General features: G+C 43.5%; 1 protein-coding gene and 1 non-coding gene across 4 annotated transcripts in view; both read right to left on the bottom strand.

Annotated features, from left to right (window-relative positions):
- ATG16L1 (autophagy related 16 like 1) overlaps positions 1 to 24,240 on the bottom strand; it is a 45,190-nt gene that overhangs the window by 10,257 nt on the left and 10,693 nt on the right. For 2 of the 3 annotated variants that reach the window (XM_023188576.1, XM_023188579.1), the window contains exons 3-12: positions 22,329 to 22,434; positions 21,503 to 21,576; positions 20,429 to 20,680; positions 15,580 to 15,645; positions 12,601 to 12,687; positions 11,854 to 11,910; positions 10,860 to 10,962; positions 7,708 to 7,813; positions 4,193 to 4,263; positions 2,616 to 2,687 (exon numbers count right to left, since the gene is read on the bottom strand). In XM_023188576.1, the coding sequence (XP_023044344.1) occupies positions 2,616 to 2,687; positions 4,193 to 4,263; positions 7,708 to 7,813; positions 10,860 to 10,962; positions 11,854 to 11,910; positions 12,601 to 12,687; positions 15,580 to 15,645; positions 20,429 to 20,680; positions 21,503 to 21,576; positions 22,329 to 22,434 (994 nt within the window). The remainder of the gene's footprint in view (positions 1 to 2,615; positions 2,688 to 4,192; positions 4,264 to 7,707; positions 7,814 to 10,859; positions 10,963 to 11,853; positions 11,911 to 12,600; positions 12,688 to 15,579; positions 15,646 to 20,428; positions 20,681 to 21,502; positions 21,577 to 22,328; positions 22,435 to 24,240) is intronic. The other variant, XM_023188577.1, reaches the window with a different exon arrangement.
- On the bottom strand, positions 9,642 to 9,917 carry LOC111523770. Its single transcript, XR_002725607.1, has one exon.

Below are 24,240 nucleotides of genomic sequence, written 5' to 3'. Positions count from 1 at the left end.
TTACCAATTAAAAAATATCATCCTGCACTACTGGTTGACTCAACTTCTTCCTCTTCTCCTCTAGAGGACTATCATAAAAAAGGCCATAGGCCCCTCTTCAATAATTGGTCAATTTTACTGTATCTCAGTCTAGAATAAAAGATCAATGATTAGATAAATCACAATATTCCACAGGATGGATCAGAACGTAGCCATGAGTACTGGCTAGGCCATCTTTCCCATGTGTACAGTACAGAACAACAGGACTTCAACTGAACCTGTTCAAGCATCTGAATCGACGTGCCCCGTGGCAGGCTCTCTAGCAGCGCACTTCCCGAGTCCGTCATTAAGACAAGAACGTAGGCTCCTCAGCTCTCACAACACATCCTTGTCATCATTAGGGCTCGTTATTTTGCACATTCGGACCTGGATCGTCTTTCAGTTGCGAATTAAGAATGACTACCCCTGAGGTATTGGCTAGCATCTAATACTAATAATCTTCTATACAACCCTCTCAAGAAAATCACCAGAAAGCCACCTAATATACCATTCTACTACAGCTCCTCCACCTCCCTTGTAGATTTAAGAAATTCATCTGGGCCATGTGTCGTGGCGCACTCCTGTAATCCCAGCACTTTGGGAGGCCGAGGCAGGCGGATTACTTAAGGTCAGGAGTTTGAGACCAGCCTGGCCAACATGGGGAAACCCTGTCTCTACTAAAAAAAATACAAAAATTAGGCCAGGTACAGTGGCTCATGCCTGTAATCCCTGCAATTTGGGAGGCCGAGGTGGGTGGATCACGAGGTCAGGAGATCAAGACCATCCCAGCTAAGACGGTGAAACCCCGTCTCCACTAAAAATACAAAAAATTAGCTGGGCATGGTGGTGGGTACCTGCAGTCCCAGCTATTCTGGAGGCTGAGGCAGGAGAATGGCGTGGGAGGTGGAGCTTGCAGTGAACCAAGATCATGCCACTGCACTCCAGCCCGGGCGACAGAGCGAGACTCCATCTCAAAAAAAAAAAAAAAAAAAAATTTGGCATGGTGGCAGATGCGTGGTGGCAGATGCATGTAATCCCAGCTACTTGGGAGGCTGAGGAAGGAGAATCACTTGAACCTGGGAGGCAGAGGTTGAAGTGAGTCGAGATCACGTCATTGCATTCCAGCCTGGGTGACAGGTTCCATCTCAGAAAAAAAAAAAAAAAAAAAAAAAAAAGAAATTTAGGACAGGCACGATGGCTCACGCCTGTAATCCCAGCACTTTGGGAGGCCGAGGTGGGTGGATCATAAGGTCAGGAGTTCAAGACCAGCCTGGCCAAGATGGTGAAACCCTGTCTCTACTAAAAAAAACAAAAATTAGCTGGGCGTAGTGGAGGGTGCCTGTAATCCCAGCTACCTGGGAGGCTGAGGCAAGAGAATTGCTTGAACCTGGGAGGTGGAGTTTGCACTGAGCTGAGATGGCGCCACTGCACTCTAGCCTGGGTGACAGAGCAAGACTCTGCCTCAAAAAAAAAAAAAAAAGAAATTTGTGTGGCTGGGCAGTGGCTCACGCCTGTAATCCCAGCACTTTGGGAGGCCGAGGTGGGCGGATCCCTTGAGGTCAGAAGTTCGAGACCAGCCTGGCCAACATGGTGAAACCCCACCTCTACTAAAAATATAAAAATTAGCCACGCCTGTAATCCAAGCTACTCAAGAGGCTGAGGCAGAATTGCTTGAACCCAGGAGGCGGAGGTTGAAGTAAGCCAAGATCATACCACTGTACTCTATATAAGAGCAAAACTCCGTCTCAAAAAAAAAAAAAAAAAAAGAAAAGGAAAGAAAAAGAAAAGAAAAAAGAAAAAAATATTCATCTTAACATTACTTCCTGTTTCTGGTGTGGGTTGATACACACAAATGGCTTGTGTTGAACTTTTTTTTTTTTTTTAGTAAAATGCCTACGAATGCCAAATTCACCCTCCATTAGATCTTTCAGTAGTTTGTGTTTAATAAGCTTATGTGATGATTCTTTCAGGCTTATGGGAAAAAACAGTCTGCAAATTAAGTTACATGCTTCCCCCTACGCCCCCCGCCCCCCCCAGAACAAAAATGATACAATCAAGTTTTGGTCTCTATCTTGGGTGCCAAGAGAATTCTCGGCGAGTTGCGGTTCAAATGCAGCTTTCCTCAACATCCAATCAGTTCTTCCTGCTCTGACACCTGTCCCCTCTTTCTCACTGGGAGTTTTTGTTTCAGAATTGTCTTATCCCTATGATACATCCATTTGTACTTCTATATCCCACTTTACTCTGTGAGGTAATTAGGTTTTAGAGCCCACAGGAATCACAATTCCCATGCTATTGCTAAATTTTGTGCCATTAAGCTAAAATTGCTACCTACCAAAAGTATCTAGTCCTTATGAAGAGAATCCCAAGGTTTTCATGCAAATGTGAGGGTCCTATTGCAAATATTTTGAAACTGAGTCTTGGACAAAGAGTATAAAGTGGAAACACAGATTTCCCCAAGGAGGAAAGAAAGGGCAGGTGAATCAAGCATGATTTTCGGGAAAACAAAGTCCCCTAATTAAGCACCTGCCAGTTTGTGCCTTGATAACACCACATGAAGTTTGGAGATTGCACTAACTTTCTTAACTGGGTCTTACCCGTAACCGATAATCATCCACAGTCCAGATTCGGCTTGCAAAATCATTTGAAGCTGCTAAGAGGTAAGAACCCTATGGGAATAAAGAAGAGAAAAACCAATTTTTAGCCAAATCAGAGGAGTTAAATTCACACGATATAAATTCCCCAATAATCAAGTCCAAGAAGGTTTAGATGCCTCAAACTATATACCCAGCCCGAATACCAGCTACTGTCATGAGTGTGCTTCAACTCACCAATCTCCTTCGAGCTCAGACCTTTTTTTTGAGCCTGCTCAATTTCACCTGAATATTGCAGACACCTCAAGCTCAAAATGGAACTCAGCCTTCCCTGCTCACTTTTCCCTTGGCAACAACCTTCACTAGCAGCAAATATCAACAAGTCAGAAACCTCAGAGGCACCCTTGACTTGTCCTGGCCTAATCTCCCACTCACTCTGAGAACTGTTCGTCTTCAATGTGTCAAGCCTGGGCCTCTCCTCTCTCCCCTATTGCCTCGGCCCCCACCTGGGCCTTCTGCATCTCTGCAGAATCACTGAACGCACGGGCTGCTGCAGACCCGCTTCCTCCAATGCAGTCTCCAACACTGTCACAGTTATACCACAATTTACCACCACACCCATTTCTAAACATCTCTCAAGTCTCCACATGGCTTTACAGAAGTCTAAACCTTTCAATACAACATACCCTCATTTTCCAACCTTACTCCCTCATCATTCCCCAATTAAATTCAAGGAGCAGTTATTTAGAACCTAATAGGCACTGTGCCAGGTGCTGGGGGTACAAAGATGATTAACACCCAGACACCTGTCCTCAGGTAGTCAGCTCTCAGCTTAGCAAAAGAAGCAGATATACACAACCACCGTGCCATAGAATAGGTTTGCACAAGATGCTGGGAATACAGAAAGACACTCAGCCCACCCAGGAATGTGAAAAAGGCTCCCCAGAGATGACAACCAAGATAAGGACTCTTGGTAGATGAGGATGCTGCCTTGGCCTCACCCAGTCATCACCTCCACCCAAGCTCCTGCACCTGCCCAGTCCAACCTCCTCTGCTCCCTCTGCCTGTGGTGTCCATTCCTGGCTTTTTGCCTCCGACCTTTGATTATCTTTAGACCCACTTTAAATGCCTTCCTGTGGCCCCTAACCCTTGCCTCAGAATGAGCTACTCTCTCATCCGTATTTCCTTTCTACTCCACACACATCTCAACCATAACCTCAACACAGCGCTTTGCAGTTTAATGCTTTCCCATCACTCTCATGTAGATGGTGAATCTCTGAGGGTAGAGACCACACTGGCCCCTAGAGTACAGCATCTATAAACTCAAAATACAACTATTAAGTGAAATCATACAGAGTTCTGAGTAACATCACAAGCCTAATGCATGAAGCAGAACCCAAGGGTTTATCAGAGTTGATACAGCAATTAACCCTATAATCTACTTCCATCTTTCTTTAACATGGATTTGACTTAAGATACAGAGAATGGCAGAGAAATCGGGTAAGTTATTTTATAATTTCAAAAACCGAATGTCTTAAATTATTTCTAAAAACCTAGAATCGTAGCTATTCGATACTTACAGCACTATCAAATTCAATGCTTGTAATTCCTGCATTACTGCCAGATAGGGAACCCTTGAACTCACATTTTTCTGTATAAAAAGAAAAAATTAGGATGATGGGAAGTTAAATAAAGTCAATAAATACATTAAAACTGGGCACTGAAATACAATGGAAGCCAATTATACTGCTGAAACAACAGCTATCCTGTACCTTTACAGAATCAAACAAAATAGCAGGACAAACAGAATATGAGAGATAAAAGATACTGCTAGTTTCTAAGAGGAATGCATGTCTAAGTGGACACTGACCCCAGTATCTTGCATGTGTGTTCTATTCTTTAAGAAACGTAGTTATTCATTCTCTTTAGAAAAATAAAGTGCAGGAATGTATAAACCATGTCAATCAAACTAGAGACTGGGTTTATTCAGTTCCATTATTTCTCAGTAAATTTTAAAAACTTACATACATAAATCTTTGAATTGATCAGTATTTGTGCTAACTTAACTATCACTTTTGTATAAACTGGAAGTCAATTTCCAGATCCATGGTGTGGTAATTTTCATTAAGGTGTGAAAAGAAATTGGGTTAGTTACATTTAAATGACTAGTCATTAGACTACCAGTCAAGCTAGTTTGGAGTTTCTGGAATTTGCCCTTATACTTTATCTCCATGAACCTAAGATCCTGGCAAGCGAACTAAGTGCCAGCACCTCCCGTCCCTCTACACAGCTCTCCCTCACCAACAGAGCCACTGTCCACCTTATCTACTCTGCAGCGTCCACTTTATCTGCTCTGCTTCCAGACAGCCTGGCCACCCACATGGAAATTTCAGTAACCGGCAATCCCAAACCGAGAAGAGCAAAAACCTCAATGATTTGATTAAGTTCTTTTTAAAAGGGTAACTTAAGGATGATCCACACAGATAAGCCAGGAATTAAGGAAGCAATGTAATCTTATTTGTAAAAGAGGAACACAGAACAGAAAACATTTCAACACATTTGTATCTTATTCAGTACTTCTAAGTAGTAAAAATAATGATTGGAGCCAGATATCAAAGTGACACGAATACTGATTTGAAGCTGTCATGCACGTTCAGGCCACAGACTGTTAACCTGGTTGATGAACCTCTCCTCTAAATCCACTTGCAAAATACAGCATATTTAATGGCTTCTTCTGGATCCTAGCTTTCTTAAGATTTTCAAAAGGGTTGAAAAAGGCTAATATTCGCTTAGATCTTCCTTTAGATGAAGTCTTCACAGATAAAAATATTACTGCAAATTCTAAGAAATATCTCTTTGGTTTATGCTTAAAATACTGGTCTATTTGCTTGGCACATAATACAGTGCTGAAATGTAAGAAGTGACCAAAAAATTAATGCTATTCAATATGAGAGACTGATCTCAAAAAGAACAAAGACTGTATTAAAACTAATTATCTACAAGGTATGGGGTGGGGGTGGGGGGTGCTATGTCAACAGCATTTGTATAATTCCCAGTGGAACTTCTGCTTTAGAGAGAATAAGCAAAACCAGATGTTCCCTGTGGGTAGAAAGTGCCATTCTTCTGATATTCTAAAAGGATGAAAAAACAGGACCCCCAAACTATTTCAGAAAAGGTCTCTTGAACTTGGCCTCTTCCAAGATTCAGTAAATAAGTATTAGCCAAGAGGAAAAATCTAGTAGACTGAAAAAGCTGTTTGTAGAAGAAAGGCCCTACACAAAACTGTGAGAAATGCTGCCATACATTCTTCTACTTCTGTAGATTAGGTAGAAACTTAATTTGACTAACACAAATTATGTCAGTATCAACTTCAATTGATGTTCATTTCCTTTTCAGCAGCAACAAGGTTACTAGAATTAAAGGTTCATACCTCTAATTTTCTTATAAGTGTTTTTACTGACCAACGAGTAAAACAAAAATATTTCTAGGGTTATTTTTATTTAAATCTCAATGGCATAATCAAAACAGACTGTTTACTTCAATTTTACAAATCAAATTCCCTAAAATTTCCTTTTTCTGTAAAGACACAGGGTCTTGCTCTGCTGCCCAGGCTGGAGTGCAGTGATGTGATCATAGCTCACAGCAGCCTCTCACTCCAGGGCTCAACTGATCTTCCCACTTCAGCTTCCCAGGAAGCTAGGACTGCAAGTGCATGCCACTGCACCCAGGTACTTTTTAATACTTTTTTTGTAGAGACAGGGTCTTACTTTGTTGCCCAGGCTGGTCTTGAACTCCTGGCCTCAAGCAATCCTCTTGCCTCAGCCTCACAATGTGAAGATTTCTTATGATTTGTTTTTGTTATTGTTTTCTAATAGCTTCAGCCATTATCATTCATAAGCTAAAACGTTTCTGGGCAAAACAGCCAATTTTAGCACGCTTCGATGGGCTGTAACTGCTGAGTCCCTTTCCTGAAAATCAAAGGACGGGCAGACAGGAGGGGTGCTTTACTAATAATCTATTCTAATAAGTTGTTCCTGCTCTAATAAACCTTAAAAGCAGTACCCCTATGATTTTTCAGTTGCTAGAGAATGCTGGAGAAGGCTACAGTAAGAAGAGCATGGAATTTCAAGTCTGCTGACCTGCATTAGTCCTAGTTCCACCACTTCCTCACCATGGAAATCATTCACCAGCCATGTAAATCACGCAGTGTCTGAGTTTTATTCCCTTTATCTGTGAAATGGCTCAATCTCTACCATTCTAACCACACAGGGCTGTTGTGAAGATCAGGGGAATTAACAGACAAAATCACTTAGGAGATATTTATTGCTGGACAGGGATAATGTATGGACTATGGACACCCGACGAAGTGGTTCCTATTAAAAACCTTACGCCTTATTCTTTGGCCTTATTTTAGTAAAAATACATGCATATTTAACTGAATCTTGAAAATGTCAAAACTGGGAAATGCCCAGCTTCAGATTTCTAAGAGATGGTTTCATTAACTTCCATTTTCTGTTTTAATGCCATCCATCTCTGAGCATCCTAAAAGTCCAAAGAGACTGAGTCTTGATCTAAGGGCCCTTGTCTGATACACTGGTAAAGACATCTTTTCTAGGTAATACACGTCTCTTTTCTCAAGCTTAGACATGACTCCAGTAATTTTTCCCCCTAGGCTACTGCCATTGTCATTAAATGCACCAACTACAGCTTAATGTATAGTTTAACTATAGAATCCATGATCATAAGACTTATTTTCCTCGTAAAAATGGTACTATTTTGCAAGATGTTCTGATTGGTATATACTTGAGAAAAATTACAGAAACCTTACTAACAGAAACATATCCATAACTTAACAGTATTTTCTGGTCACTACATAGAAAACGAGAGCAAACATCCACTCGGATGTAAAGAATAACTGACATGTACAACGCTTTGCTCAAACGATCCCTTACATAAAATGTATGTTTTGAGAAGATGAACAATTCACAGTGCCTGAAAGCAAGGTCAACCAGATGCCAGCAACACAGCTTCTTTCTGTGGTGCAAGGGTGCATCATCTCCAAGTTTCAGTCTGGGATCATGCAGCAGACTCTCACCTCCAAATACTTCCCAAAGCTTAACCCTGCGGTCCATGCCTCCGGTGGCCAGTAACCGGGAACCTGGACTGAACTGCACAGCGTTGACTTCCCCATCATGTGCATCCTGCAAGACAAGCACCCCGCATCAAACCCAGTCATTCTCATTCCAAGAGCTCAAGATGCGCGAACACTCCAAATGCCTAATTCACGGGCAAACGTTCATCCTTAAAGACAGGCGGAGCCAATCACAAACTAAACTGGACTCCTAGCTCAGGTCTCCTAAGATTCTATTATCATTTTCTTCTTCCAGTTACAGCTGCATCAGAGTACAGCGCAACCTTCTCAAAAAGTACTCAAAATCTGTGTAGATTGCTTAAAGTTGGTCCTTGCATTGATATCATTTGTTCTAACAATAATGGCCTATATTTATCTTAACAGTTTAAAAGTAAACCTAGAATTGGTTAATTTTGGTCTAGACTGAGTTGAATACTACTTACTGATCTACTAGTAATTACTAATTTACTAATAATATTAAATACTACCTATTTAAACAATGTATAGCACATGGCCTCTCATAATACAGCTTTCACAATGAGACCTCATATAAGCAGATGGCAAAAACATCAATCTGTGTTACAATGGAATTCTATGTAGTTCTTTGTGGAAACATTATGGGACTAGTGTGTACTGGCAGTGTGACCTCTGCCAAGTTTCTGAAGTCTCAGTTTACTCAGCTCCAGAAAGGTTTTTGCAACCCAGAATGGTGCCTGTTAATGAGTAAGCCATGGATAAAAATGACAGTCGTTATTTTAGGAGAATTTATATTTTTAATAGGGAAATTTCTGATACTGGCATAAACACTGGCAAAAGATGGTACTTATGTTCAGGATGAGAAAGAAAATCAAGTAAAAAAGCATCCTGGCTGGGTGCGGTGGCACACATCTGCGATCCCAGCACTTCGGGGAGACCAATGTGGGTGGATAGCATGAGCTCAGGAGTTCAAGACCAGCCTGGGCAACATGGCGAAACCCCATCTCTTAAAAACAAAAAACCCAGGCCGGGCGCGGTGGCTCAAGCCTGTAATCCCAGCACTTTGGGAGGCCGAGACGGGCAGATCACGAGGTCAGGAGATCGAGACCATCCTGGCTAACATGGTGAAACCCCGTCTCTACTAAAAAATACAAAAACTAGCCGGGAGAAGTGGCGGGCGCCTGTAGTCCCAGCTACTTGGGAGGCTGAGGCAGGAGAATGGCGTAAACCCGGGAGGCGGAGCTTGCAGTGAGCTGAGATCCGGCCACTGCACTCCAGCCCGGGCGACAGAGCGAGACCCCGTCTCAAAAAAAAAAAAGGCCAGGTGTGGTAGCACACACCTGTTGTTCCAGCTACTCAGGAGGCTGAGGTGGGAGGATTGCTTCAGCACAAGGTTGAGGCTGCAGCAAGCTGAGATTGTGCTACTGTACTCTAGCCTGGATAACAGAGACCTAGCCGGCATCCCATTCTAGAACGGGAAAAGGGAATAATCAAAAAATTCACTATACTCTCTTAAGAAGATTATGGGTAGTGAAATATTTTTGGATGAAATATAACGCCTAGGATTGGCTTCAAATTGCTCCAGCAAAAGTGTTTGAGAATTTCTATAATAGAGAAGGAAAAGAAAGACTAGAAAACATAGACTATCAATATGAGATTGTTAAGTAGATGATCACTTGTTTAAAAGGTCACTTGGGGAAGAGAATATGTGATATTCACATTCGCTTGGGACTAAAAAAAATAAGATGCTTGAAGAATCACGGAGAGAGCGATACAGGCTGGACAGCAGGCATCACTTTGGTAATTTCATTTTCCACTTTCCCTCCCTCTTGTGATCCATTGCTGAAAACTATGACCGGTGACCAAACCTTTTACCCCCATGAAATTTCCTTTTCTTTTTCATGCTTTCTTTCTCCTTAGGAGGTCTCAGATTGAAAACTGGAGATCATGCACCATCACGCCCATGACTGCCACTCGTCAGTCTCCTGTGTCACTGGTTTTGTTGGATACTTGTCAGCTGTGAACCGATCACTCTCAGAAACACACAATGACAGAATCCCAAATTATCAGCTGCTCCATGATCCCATACACATGACTTAAATGTGACAGGAGGAAAAAAATGGGCTGCTGGGAGTTGAGGGCAACGAAGGGACTGTGACATTCAGTGCAATCAGACCTTTTACCAATCATCATCGACCTCTGCAAGGCGCCCGGTTCATCGCGGAATCACAGGAGTGGAGTGGGACTGGGAAGGGGCCTTGATATGTCCCACCCCAACTCCTCCTCCAAAGTGGAACTCTCTTTACAACAGTCAAGGCAGTTCATCACTCAGCCAGTCCACTGTGTAACTAGCAAAGTCCCTCCTTACACCCAGAACCCAAAGCTCCCACCATATAAATTCCATCCCATTTTTACGGCAAAATCTTCCCTGCTTTGAAAGCTGGCTCCTTTCACTCACCCGCTGCCAGTTATTAGGCCGGTACTGGAGTCAGTCCAGCTCTCCAGGTTCTGTTCTTTGTGCTCTGTTTCCTACCCTCCTCGTACTTTGGCAGTTCTGAGCCAGGTACTGAATGTTTCCCCAGGCTGGCTCCATTTCTGCTCAATCACCCCTGCTGGGATGCAAACTATCTGCTAGCACTAGGACCCAGCTCTGAATTCCGGGTGACAGCCCTGGTATCCATCACAGTGGCTTCTGCCCAGGACTGCTTCCAATCATAGACCCCTAATGGTTGGGAGTCATACAGATAGGGGTATAATTCATGAAACCAACAGCTGTCCTACTTCCAAAATAGACCACTGACTGGCAACTCACTCTAAACTGGAGCCAATTGGTGACAGTAATTATATCAATCACTCTCCCATTTTTCACTATTCCTAATTACTTTTCCTTTGCCCTATCCTTCATGCTAGCAATCCTTTCTCAGTCAGCTCTGCTATTAGAGGATGGTTGTTAACAAATTTTTTCCTCCGAAACTAAGCAAAACAGATCAATTTCTCACAGCTGACAGAGCCAACAGGTGTAAAAGCTTGATATAAGTAAAACAATGGAACGCTTAGCTGCAGGCATAGAAAGGACCCTTTAATTGCCAGGCTCTGTCACTGTATCAAGCGCGTGGGGCTTGGGGCTGAAGCATACTTACGAAGACACACAAGGCCGTAGTTGGTACCCTCACTTCTTTACCAGAACCAGGATGAGTATCCACATTGTCCTGGGGGACTGGGAAGGAAGAGACAGAGCGTCTCCTAAGAAATAACATAAAGACAAATATCAGACAGGATTGCAAAGGTTTACTGCTCATCAAATCGTTAGAAAGGACTCCAAGATGACCTTGCGTAAGCAGACTGCCTGTTGATAGCCTGTCCCTTCTAGATTCTTCAAACTATAGAACAATTCACAAAAAAATCAAAAGCACCCTCACTCAAATGAGAAAGAGCCAGCACATGCCTTACTATCCTGCACACTAACCGATGGACTCCAAAACCCAACAATGAAAAGCAATCCTGAACAATTGCTTTCCCAGTCAGTAAGCTGCTGGGAAACTTTCTCAATGTAACAGCTCGCTCTGAGGTAGCTCTTTGCTATTTTTCGCAAACCTATTTTATTTCTATGCCTAGTTAGAATCACCCTCATCACTTGTGATCAATGTGGAGCCTAACGCATGCCAAAAGAAAGCAACAAGAGCATGAGTACTGTACAAAGTGTTCAACGTGGCAGCCCTGCTCTGAGGGCTCCCGGCATTCCTAGGAACATGCAAAGCATCCTGGTTAGCACGTGAACACCTGATGACTGAGGGCAGTGAAGCGGTGATCGGCATAATTGTTAAGGACCCACACTCACATGCTGGACTAAGAGAGGATAATAGTTTCACCTGGCAGCATCAGAAGAAGAATGATGTCCCAAAAGGGGAGACTCGGACAGACTAAAGGGAAAGGCCAGAGATCAGCACGCAGCGAGATTAAGAGGAAAGGAAGTTGAGGAAAAAAGGAAGAAGCTAAATGAAAAGCTGATATTAAGGCACATGTATACTCTGCACCACTGAAACCTGGTGTACATTTAAAAAATAAAAATAAGTCATGTACATATACTTAGGTATACTTATACACATTTTAAAAAGGAAAGGTCTTCTAACCTACCCAAAGATATTAGTGATAGAATCCAGAAGGCCTCCAGCAGGCTGCGAGAGTCGCTTACTAAAGAGGAGGGGAGGATAGGTTTAAACCTTAGAAACATTTTGCCCAAATAATCAATCAATAAAAACAGCCCACAAAAACAGGTACCTGGGAGTATGTTTCCCATTTAGTTCCCAAACCCCAGCCGAGAGAAACCCAACATAGTACCAAACTGCCAGAAAATAGTGGGAAGGGAAAAGGGAAAACCCAGCCTAGAAGTTTCAAAAGAAACAAGGTTCCCTAGTATTAAATTAATTCCCCTGGAAATACAGCATGAGACAACTAACCTCACAATTCCTGGCTAACTAACTTCACAATTTCTAGACAACTAACCTCACAATTCCTGGCTGGCTAACCAATCCCCACTCTTTAAGGGCGGTAGGGAGGGGAGGCCCTAGGAAGAATGAAACAGGATGATCTAAACCTAAACAATCATTCCGCTTAATAAGGTTTAACTGTCCATATTCTAGTAAGCCACTACATTGTTTTGTATTTAGAAGCATTTGAAGCCACCCATGTTCTGCTTCCTTCCCATTAAGCAGAGGTGCAGTGAGAAAGACTAGACACCTCTGTGGTGTGTACAACGCTGGGTGTCCCAGCAAAGGGGCAGGAGTTGGGTGCATCTGACTGCATTCTTTGTCATGTCCACAGATGTGCCTTCAGACTGCTCCTCAAGCTGTCCTTTCCCCTGGCCCAAACCCGCCGACTTACGTGGCTGCTCTGCTGATGGCTCGCACAGGAGACGTCTCCTCTGTGTGATCAGAGGTTTCATCCACAATGACCTCAATGTCATCATCCCTGAAAGAAAGGCGAGAGATTCTTTGATTCTCTTGAACAGGAGCTCTGTGATTCATCTGTTCTGCAAATGCTAATATCATTTTCTAGTTAGATCCTAAATCACTTGTCTATGACAGCAATGTGTTAAAGGTTCTTTGAAGAAAAAGGAAGAGCTGCCATGTTCTGAACAACACTAAAATAAACATTTAACCTGTTAAATCAAATCCAGAATTTCAACTGAGAATAAATTTAAAAGTGATCTTTTGATCCTTTTAGGTATAAACACAGTTCCTACTTGGAAAGCAATGAAATATGATCTGTTGAGTCTATAATCACATAACCAGTGCCAAAGTAGGGCATTCCATCAGCAAGTCAGCATCACAGTTGAAGGGCTGCAGTACTCACCAAGCATAATTCCCATGACACAAGGGCTGAGGGGTACCTAGGATAGTTAGGGGTAGCAGCTATGGAATATAATGACAACAGTGTAGGGAGAAGAATTCAGGGAAAGAAGGGATGGCTAAATGGGCCATGAAATCAACAGCTGACTTAACCCAGTTTCAAATATTACTTTAATTAAAAAATAGAAAAGCAAAATCTAAGCACTATGCATTTTTGACTCTGCGTATTTTATGTTTAAATACACAGTGTCTCTGACATTAGGAGAGGCCATCACACTTCAAATGACATCATCAAGTCATAGGACATGTTCCCTTTGTTGCTGTTTGTCCCAGCGGATGCAAAGCACCTCTGGAATCCCCCTTCCTCATATGGACCACGTCTTTCCTAGTTGGAGGAGCTCAAGTAATTATTTTGGTCTTAATGACCTCCTACTGACATGCAACCTTCATGGAGAAGTAAGATAATTAAATGTAATAACCCAAGATTTCATCACCTACTGTGTGGATTCACAGGAACTTGACAGAAAGATTTTTCCTTTTCAATGAGTAATTATCTGGATTAGGTAAATATATACTTAAGAACCTGTTACTAAGCAAGTTAAACCAAGTCAAAGTAAATTTATTTTCCTTAGCTATTTATTCCAGGACTATGTGTAATTATTGCACCACATTTTGGCCAGGATGTAGAAGGGAATAAAGGCAGGTCTAAAGAAAGAGGACAAGGCTGTGCTTTATTTTTTTGATTGGCTTTCCCAGAGAGCTAGGTTTGTGAGAGTCACCTGTGCCCACACAAGGACGAGAGGAGAACTGCAAAGACAGGAACTGCAAATATGAGCTGAGCCTTTGACAATGTCCTGTTGAAAATAGAATTTTATGGTTGTAAGTACGTGGAACTGTGCTTAGGAGCGGGACCATAAGGAAACACTAGCATTTGCTAAGTTATCAAAACCTTTCAAAGATGTATGTCCTCGGACCCAGAAACTCCTTAGGGAAGCATAGAGATTAAGAACAGGCCTTAGGCCAGGCGCAGTGGCTCGTGCCTGTAATTTCAGCACTTAAGGAGGCCAAGGCGGGCGGATCACCTGAAGTCAGGGGTTCGAGACCAGCTTGACCAACACGGAGAAACCCCATCTCTACTAAAAATACAAAATTAGCTGAGCGTGCTGGCGCATGCCTGTAATGCCAGCTACCTGGAAGGCCGAGGCAGGAGAATACTTACACCCGGGAGGCGGAGGTTGCGGTGAGCTAAGATTGCACTATTGCACTTCAGCCTAGGCAACAAGAGTGAAACTCTGTCTCAAAATAAAATAAAATAACAAGCCTTTACAGCCCTGTGTTTGCATCCTACCTCGGCCCCTTCCTGTATGATCTTGGGCAGGATGCTCAACCTGTCTAAATTGTCACAGTCAATCTGGTTATGCAAATGACACTTATAAACTGTTATTTTGAAGAAACCAAATCTCATTTCCAGGTCAACTATTTATTTACTTTGTGACTCGGGAAAATACAACTGAGATTAATCTTCCACATCTGAGAGTGCAGACACACACGTATCCTACACATCTAAAGCAAAGGCATGATATGGGAACCTTTGTTTCTTTATAAATTAAGACGTTAGTTGATGAATGACTCCTAGTTGAATTTAAACCCCTCCACTTAAAAGGAATCAACCAACATTTTAAAAAATAGTGGATCGTAACTCTGAAACTATATTCCAAAACACATTTCAATAGAAAAGAAACATCCTAGAGCAAAGGAAACTGTTTTCCGCCACTATCAAAGCTTCAAATCTCAGAGAAGATACCCCACCTTAACTCGTAGGCAGACTAGGAAAAGCTCCGGAACTAGTTCAATTCCTTCTGTTCCAAGAGATCTTAGTTTTCACTTATGTTTCCACTTTAAGTTACAAACCAAAGGGAGCAAGGAGGGAAAAAACAAGCAAAACAACAGCAAAAACCCCACTGCAGCATCACATGGCAGGCACGGTGAAGAGGCAGAAAACTGATCGTTCAAAGTGCGAACAGGAAACAGCAAGGCAGTAATGTGTACCGAGTGCAGGAAGTTAGAATTCACATTCACAGCTAATGAACAGCAACTTTTCAGAAGGTTGTTTGGTGATATGTTCCAAAAGTTTTGACCCACCAAATTTTATTTTCAATAATCTATCTCAAGTAAGTAATCAGAAATAGGGTCAAAGGCCATATCAGTACATTATTTGTAAGTGAGAAATCAGAAGCCACCAAAATACAATTAAAATGATACATGAATGTTACTTCTCAGTGGTGGAAGAATTGTATGTTTTCATTTTCTTCCTTTAAGTATTCTTTCTAAAATCTGTAAGATGACTTTACAGAAATAAAAACATTAGAAGCCATGATCACACCACTACACTCCAGCCTGGGCAACAGAGCAAGACCCTGTCTCAAAACAAAAACAAAAACAAAACAAAACTAAACTTTTAAGAGAGCCAAACTCTCAGGAGCACAGTTTTGATTCATTTATCTTTACTTACTGTTCGACTGGTAGAGGTTCCTTTGCTGCTTCTGCAAGCTCTTTCTGTAGCCGGGCTTGCCGCCTCCTGTTAAAAAAAAAAAAAAAAGCCCACCATTTATGTCTGCTTAAGAAAGCACGGGGTTTGGGCTCTCTAGAAGCTACCAGTTCTAATAACACATTCAGTGCATGTGAAATAACAACTACCCTGAGCAAAATACTCAAAGTCACAAGCCCAAACTCATAACACCAGTGAGGCTCCCTTTTTAAAGGGTTTCAGAGTAAAGCCTAGAAGAGAGATAGGTCACATTATTAGAGAAAGCAGTGAACTGGTAAAAGAGGGGGCCTGCCTTCTGGGACCCAGGGTCTCTTAGGATAGACACGTGCCTCAGGCTCACTGAGGGTTAGTCATGGTTGTGGCTTAAGTTTTCTGAAGCAAATAGTCTTAGACGGGTTGAGCATCCATTACTTGAAATGTGTGGGACTACAAGTGTTTCAGATTTCTCATTTTCTCAGATTTCGAAGTTTTGCATAAACATGATATAAATCTTGAGGACAGGATCCAGGTCTAAACATGAAATTCAGTTGAATTGACGGTAAATCGGAAATCTGAAATGCTCCAATGAGTACTTCCTTTGAGTGTCGTGTTGGTACTCAAGAAGTTTCAGATTCTGGAGCATTGTGGAGTTTGGGATATGGGACGCTTAACCTGCATTCACACACCCACAGCATGACTACTAACAGTGACGATTTACCTAGGACTTCCCCGTACCTGACATTGTTAATTACTTTACAGACTTTAACTCATTTAAGCCTTATAACAACCTTTTGAGGTAAATACCATTATTGCCACTTATAAATGAGGAAACTGAGGTATAGTGAGATTCTTCAACTGTCAAAATTTACGTAACATTAGAAACTTTAATAGAAGTCTTGGCTGTGACAAATTTTACCATGGTCAAAGTTTCATCCACTAACTCCCCTTCTCAGAATCATTTTTGTCTCTCATTCAAGTCCTAAATTCAGAAACTCCCTAACTTCTAACCCTGACCTCACACTCTCTTCTTTGACAAATTTCACTTCTAACTATGGCTATACCTGTTAGGTGGAGGACTCCTAATTCAGAACTCCAGCAATGCTACTGAGCTGCAATCAAGAATTCTGCTGAACTTTCTCTTAAGTTTCTACCATAGCGATAATTCTCAAAATGAAGGTAAGTCCTCTAGGCAGTATAGCAGAATCTTGGGAAGGGCTGTGGGCATAGCTTTAAAAGTACATTACACTTTTGATTTTATACCTCGAAGACGAAAAATAACTTTTACAGGGCAAATTACCAAAAATACAATTTATCCAAATTTTCTTACCTGGAAGAGACAACCTGTGAACTCTCTTCAAGGAAAAACAAGAGTCTCGGTATGAGGTGTGTGAGTACCACTACTCTATGATTAAAGCACTCGTTGACTGTCTGAAATCTACTTTCTATAACTTTAGGTTATAGAAATATATGCAAAGTGGGGATAAAAACTTGACCTAGGGTCACAGGGAGAGGAAACCACCACCTGTCATCAGCGTTTCATCACTATAGCTGAAAGGAAAGGTCTTTAATAGTTCAGAGTCTGTCTCTGTCACCCCAGCTGGAGGGCAGTGGCATCATCTTGGCTCACTGCAATCTCCACTTCCTGTGTTCAAGCGATTCTCCTGTCTCAGCCTCCTGAGTAGCTGGGATTACAGGCACCCGCCACTACATCCAGCTAATTTCTGTGTTTTTAGTAGAGATGGAGTTTTTCCATGTTAGCCAGGCTGGTCTTGAACTCCTGACGTCAGGTGATCCACCCGCCTCGGCTTCCCAAAGTGTTGGGATTACAGGCGGGAATCCCCGCACCCGGCCCTGAGTGCATCTTATGAAGCAGTCACTGTGCCTGACCGCAGGGACACGTGGCAGCATAGGGAAGGAGGCAGAGTGTGAAGAGCTATTTCAAAACAGTGTGCTACATATGGCCCAGGTAGACCACAGCTGCCTGAAGCAGGAAGATGAGGGACATCTAAGCTGGGGAGGCAGGAAGTGGGTAATGAGGCAGGAAGGCTTCTAGGAGGAGAATCTACCTAAACAAATGAAGACTCCTCAGGCCCCACATCTGCAATCACATGATACCTCCGAGTGCACGCACATCCCTAGGAAGATGCTTCAAAGGGTGGGCTAGGGAATGAGGACCCCGTCCACTGCACAGCTCAGGGGCTCTTCCTTGACATTGCCACACATCTCCCCAACTTCTCCCTCCAGCAGCCTCTCAGCTGACGTGAACGTGCAACCTAGCAGCATCTAGCTCACCTGGGGCCCCTAACGCCCTCACACGGCTGACAGGTTCCATGGCATAAGCCAAACAAGTCTGCTTCAAGTAAATGTGAGACAGAACAATACAAAAAGGACAGCTTACTTTCTCTTAATAGAAACCAGAAAATTAGAAAATACAAGTAAGTATAAAATGAGAAATCAAAAACCATAATCTCACCACCCCAAACATCAACACCAGTAATAGTACATATAATTCCTTCCAGTCATTTTTTAAAAAAAGTATACAAAATTGGAATCATCTGTATGAAACCATTTTATGTCCTATTTTTGGTTATATTAATTTTAGGCATTTTCCACAGCACTAAGTATTCTTTTTGTTTTGCTTTTGAGGCAGAGTCTTCCTCTGTTGCCCAGGCTAGAGCCTAGTGGCATGATATTTGGCTCACTGTAACTTCCACCTCCCAGGTTCAAGTGATTCTCCTGCCTCAGCCTCCTGAGTAGCCGGGATTACAGGCATGCGCCAAGCCCGGCTAATTTTTTTATTTTTAGTGGAGATGGGATTTCACCATGTTGGCCAGGCTGGTCTCAAATTCCTAACCTCAAGTGATTCACCTTACTTGGCCTCCCAAAGTGGTGGGATTACAGTGAGCCACCACACCGGGCCCATCTTACACCTTCTAACAGTATTTCTGTATCCATTTGCAGCATTTTTGTACCATTAAGTAATCTCTCTTTAACCTCCCTCCCCACTACTTTTCCCATGCTCTGGTAACCACAGTTATACTCTGTATCTCTAGAACATTTTTCTTTTAGCCCCACATGTAGAAGTATGCAATATCTGCCTTCCTGTGTCTGGCTTATTTCACTTAACATACTGTCCTTCAGTTCCATCCAAGTGGTTGCAAATGACATGATTTAATTCATTTTTATAGCGAATAATATTCCATTGTGTATATGTACAGCACATTTTCTTTATCCACTAAGCCAATCATGAATATGTAGATTAATCCGTATCTTGGCTATTGTGAACGGTGCTGCCACAAACATGACGGTAGCGCAGATCATCTCTTTGATATACTAACTTGTTTTTCCATCATCACCCTTTAAAAGACTCTTTCCTATCGTAATTTATTCCCTTTAAAAGACTCTTTCTTATTGTCATTTATTCACTTTTAAATTAACTGTAATAATCTCTTCAAACTCAAAACTACTGATAAGGGGATTTAAAAATATGTATGTTCTAATCTGTAGAGCTTTTTTGTTTGTTTCTGGATGGGGTCTCGCTCTGTCACTGAGGCTCGAATGCAGTGGCACAACTTTGGCTCACTGTTATTTTAACCTACTGGGCTCAAGCAACTCTCCCCCATCAGCCTCCTCAGTAGCTGAGACCACAAGCACATGCCACCATGCTCAGCGTTTGTTTTAGTTTTTTGTTTTTCCTTTTGTACAGATAGAGTCTCACTATGTTGCTCAGACTGCTCTTCCAACTCCTGGTTTCAAGCTATCCTCCTGCCTCCGCCTCCCAAAGTGCTGGGATTACAGGCATGAGCTATGTACCGCACCTGGCATCTGCTGAACTTGTTTTAATAGCTTTTCAGCTCATTTTCTTAGGTTTCTAGGTGGATGATCACCCCTTCTTCTCAATGGTTGGTTGGCCAGAACATCCAGATCGGTGTTCTCTGAGTTGTGAGAGTGAACCTCTCCTTGTTCTCTTGTAGGTTTTTGTAAGAGTGTATATAGATGGTTGATCAGTGGGCCTTGACCAGGGGATGACTGGACTCTCTGGGGCAGCTTTTAAACACACACATTTCCCACAACAGAGATTCGAATTCCTAATGTAACTGATTTATTGATAATCCACCTTTTAATTCCCACGTCTCAGTAGGTTTCAGATTTATCCTAAATAGACTTAGTAGGATTGCAGTGAATTCTTTAAAAATCTATCAATGGCCAGGCGCGGGGGCTCATACCTGTAATCCCAGCACTTTGGGAAGCCGAGGCGGGTGGATTACCTGAGGTCAGGAGTTTGAGACCAGCCTGGCCAACATGGTGAAACCCCACCTCTACTAAAAATACAACAATTAGCCAGGCGTGGTGGCGTATGCCTGTAATCCCAGCTACTCAGGAGGCTGAGGAAGGAGAATCACTTGAACCTGGGAGCTGGAGGGTGCACTGAGCTGAGATCACGCCACTGCACTCCAGCCTGGGCAATAGAACAAGACTCTGTCTCAAAAAATAAATAAATAAAAATCTATCAATGAGTCTGATTTAGGAATTTCACATCTATATTCATATGAGGTTGGATTATAGCCTTCTTGTGCATTAGCAAGATCAGAATTTTTATATGGACACAAAAAGCTTCACAAAATTATAGGGAAGAATTCTAACTGTGGTTTCTTTCCTTTTTCTAACTCTGGTTTAATTTATATTGTTCAGAATTAGCCTTTCTCCTCGAAACACTGAAAGAATTCCCTGGCAAACCTCCTGCAGTAACTGCCAGGTTTATGTCTTTCTTTGCAAAGACCTAGGTTCTACTCTACTAAGGACGGAAACCACTAACTGTGGATTGATAGCCCACCTGGAGTCTTTTTCATTCTCTGCATTGAGCCGATTGGCCTCCTGGGCTTTCTCAGCCATCCACCTGGTGACCAGCTCCTGGTTCTCTTCCGTAGTTTTCCTCAGTTTTTCCTCCAAGGCAGTAAAAGTGATCTGCAGGGCATCATATTCATCCTTCAGGGTCTGGTTGGCTCTTTCAAGGTCACAAAGCTTAGTGCGCAGTTCTAGGCACTCCGTCTCCAGGTCAGAGATAGTCTGCAAACATTCTGCGATCCTGGAAGCATGACATCAGAGGAGGAATAGTACCTCGCCAGAGCCCTGTGCCAGAGCCAGACGGACCGGGCTGCGTGCTCAACACTTTGTCTGTTACATCTTTTAGCCAGGCCCATCCCCATGATGTACAGGATAATCCATTAGGAGAGGAAACACTTCAGGTGAAATCAATCCAATTAATGACTAGGAAAAACAAGACGTGAAGGAACAGAAACATTCGATGCTTAGACTGGTAAAGGGGAGTTAAAAGGAGGCTGGAAACCCTATATATTTCACCAGCTCTGACATTTCCCAAGCAAGAATGCCTGAGCAAGTGCCCTGCCTTTCCAAGCCTCTAGATCTCTTTTCACATATTAAGGAAACCCAAGCACCCCCCCACCCCAGCTCCAAGGTCTCAGGATTCAGAGTCCCAATTTATCTTGTCTGCCAGGCTTCTCTCTGATCAGCAACAGTTTTGCTCACAAACTCATTCCCCTTTTCCCAAGGGCCATGCGCTCAGCTATCCTGGCCCTACCATCTCCACCACAGGAACATACCAGCTCCCACACACAGCAGCCACAGGAAAACTGCTGAGTGTCTCTGGGAAACTTGCAAGAGCCAAGGCGACTTCCCTAGGAGGACGCTAGAAGCTTGCGGGACTGTCCTTGCTTTTCCTTCTCAGAGCTGGTAGAAAAGGATCCCAGAGCGTGCATGCACTGAAAATCAAACTCTCGCTAAGTGCACTGTGGCCACTCACTGCCACTGGCCCTGCTCACAAGAGGTCAGCAGAACAAGGACATGGGACCCAATGACCAGGCTCCAAGGAGGCACGGTCTCTACTCACTTTGCTTCATTCATCTGCATCTCCCTGTCCTTCTGCTGCATTTGGTTATTCAGGTCAATCACCAATTGAGCTAACTGGGAGATAAAGAAGAATACTTTCATAAATAAAATTTTAGGACCTCACCTGGAAACTACACAGTGGGTGGTGATTTATATTTAAGAAAGAATAAAGCAGCTGGGTGATAGCAAGGAGCCGAGGCACCTATGGGGACACAAAGGGGAACTGTCCCTGCCGCTCCCTGTTGAAGGACAGCTTGGCTGGAATGAGAAGTGTTCCAGGTGACTGCCAGAGGCTTACTGAGGACAACTGTCTACTCCTCAACCTCAGCTACCTTTTTGGAGACTCATTTCTGCTGAAAAGACAATCAATTCAGCTGTATTGATGGTGAACTGTATTTTCCCAACTGGAGCTTTGCCGTAAGACCATCATCCAGGCGAACACATCCTTGGACTTGATTCTTTCTCATGAACGGCTCTGAAATTTCAGGGTTCGTACTGAAAAGTTTTATGAAACCATCAGTGAGGCCTTCAGCAGGCCAGGGAGCAGGTTTTTGTTCTTTAAAGCCTCTCCACTCTTGCCCCTCATGCTGATTTTGGAGCATGGTAACTGGCAGCGCTCTCACAGGATTGCCCTTCTGGCGATGGGCCTCCATCTGCCTGGTCTTTTCATTCTGTTTTCCTTGCCCTTCTATTCCTATAGAGAAGGCTTTTGATGCCACATATGGCTAAGGCTGCTGCCAATTCTGGTGAGAAGTGACTGAGCTCCCCTACTCCCCACAGGACTCTCATAGAGGGCAGAAGACAGATGAGGAAAAGGGCTAATTTACCTCCCCACGTTTCTTGTGTAATTCAGTCAGTTCTTCTTGGTGCTTGATCCTCAGCTGGGCCATTTCTTGTAGCTGACTGTCATTCCATGTGCCGTCATGTCCGGGACTAAATTGGCAAACCAGGCAGATGAAGAGAATGTGCAAAAAAAGGAGGGGAAAAATGAGACTCCAAATCTTTCCAATTAGGCAGTGAAACAACAACTCCAGAAACATGTTCACAAAGCCAATAAACCATTTGGGTGTCTCCAGCAGCTGTGGTTACAGGCACTATGAGTGGAAAGGAGGAGACGTGAAACACGTGGAAAAAAGCAAAGCAACTGTGACCACCAGGCATGTCAGGAATAAAGGGTGGAAAGTTCCTGAATGAAGTCCCAGTAACAGGCACACCAACGAGGCCCACTGGCTCAGCAAGGACCTGAGTGCCGATGATGGCAGCAGTGAGTGCAGGGCTCTGCTTTCACACAGCTGACAGTCAACTGAGAGCATGTGTGAGGTCAGGAGTCACATGTGCTTGCCGAAAACTCCAGAAGAAAAAAGAGAAGGGGGGGGGCGGCACTATTTTAATGTAATTGAGGAGGGTTTCTCCAATGTGACACACGACTAGAGACTGTAAGGAAGTGAGGAATAAGCCATGTGGACCCCTGGGGGAAGGGCCCTCTGGACAGAGGGAGTAGCAGCAGCAGGGCCTGGAGAGGCATACAGCGGGTGGTGTATTTGCAGGAAGGGTGACTGAAGCCCCAGCACAGGGGGACAGAGGAGGTGCGGCCAAGGAGGAGGTGGGGAGATGATGCAGAGCCTTGTGGACCCCTCTGAGGGCTGTGAGGTATACTAGGCATGAAGGGAAGCTGCTGGAGGGCTCTGAGCAGCTGAATGACTTAGGTTTTAAAAGGACAGCAGATTGCATGGGGTAAGGGCTGAAACAGGAAGACCAGCCAGCAGGCTACTGCGAAGTGCAAATATGGAACAGTGCAGCCCAGACCAGGGTGGGAGCAGTGAGGTGAGATACTGTCTGATTCTAAATCCATTCCAAAGACAGTGCTTACAGGACTTGACTTTGAATTGGGTATGGGGTGTGAAGAAAGATAGCAGTCAAGGATGACTCAAGGCTTTTGGCCTGAGCAACTGGTAGAAGGCATGTGTCAGCCACTGAAATGGGCAAGACTGGGAGCAGCAGGTTTTGGGGGAGGCCTAAAGAGTTCAGTTGTGGCCAGTCAAGTGAAAACTTGAGTATTGCCAACTGGAAACTGAGTATTAAGAGTCCAAACCTCGGCCGGGCGCAGTGGCTCAAGCCTGTAATCCCAGCACTTTGGGAGGCCGAGACGGGCGGATCACGAGGTCAGGAGATCGAGACCATCCTGGCTAACATGATGAAACCCCGTCTCTACTAAAAAGAATACAAAAAACTAGCTGGGCGAGGTGGCGGGCGCCTGTAGTCCCAGCTACTTGGGAGGCTGAGGCAGGAGAATGGCGTAAACCTGGTAGGCGGAGCTTGCAGTGAGCTGAGATCCGGCCACTGCACTCCAGCCTGGGCGACAGAGTGAGACTCCGTCTCAAAAAAAAAAAAGAGTCCAAACCTCAAGGAGAAGTCCAAGCTAGAGGCTAACATGTAGACACTGTCAGCAAATAGATGTGCCTAAGGCCACGGGAGTGAGTTCAGATCACCTCCAGAATCAATGCAGTTTTGGAATCTTTGCCAAGTGTTTACATGGTATCTCAGAAACAGCAGAAGACAACTAGAACTGTGGATTTATAGTTCGAGAGAAGGCTGGTGTCACAGGTGAGAATTATCAGATTATAGTGAGTAGCTGAAATCAGTGCCTGGGGAAAGCTTGTAGATGGAGAAAAGGAATAAGGCTGGACACTAGGATATCAACATCTGAAGAGAGCGGAAAGAACTGCCCACTCCATATGA

This window comes from Piliocolobus tephrosceles, chromosome 11, assembly GCF_002776525.5.
Source record: "Piliocolobus tephrosceles isolate RC106 chromosome 11, ASM277652v3, whole genome shotgun sequence".
Lineage (NCBI taxonomy): Eukaryota > Metazoa > Chordata > Mammalia > Primates > Cercopithecidae > Piliocolobus > Piliocolobus tephrosceles.
Note: the sequence above shows the minus strand (reverse complement) of the source record. Positions and strands in the feature narration are given on the sequence as shown.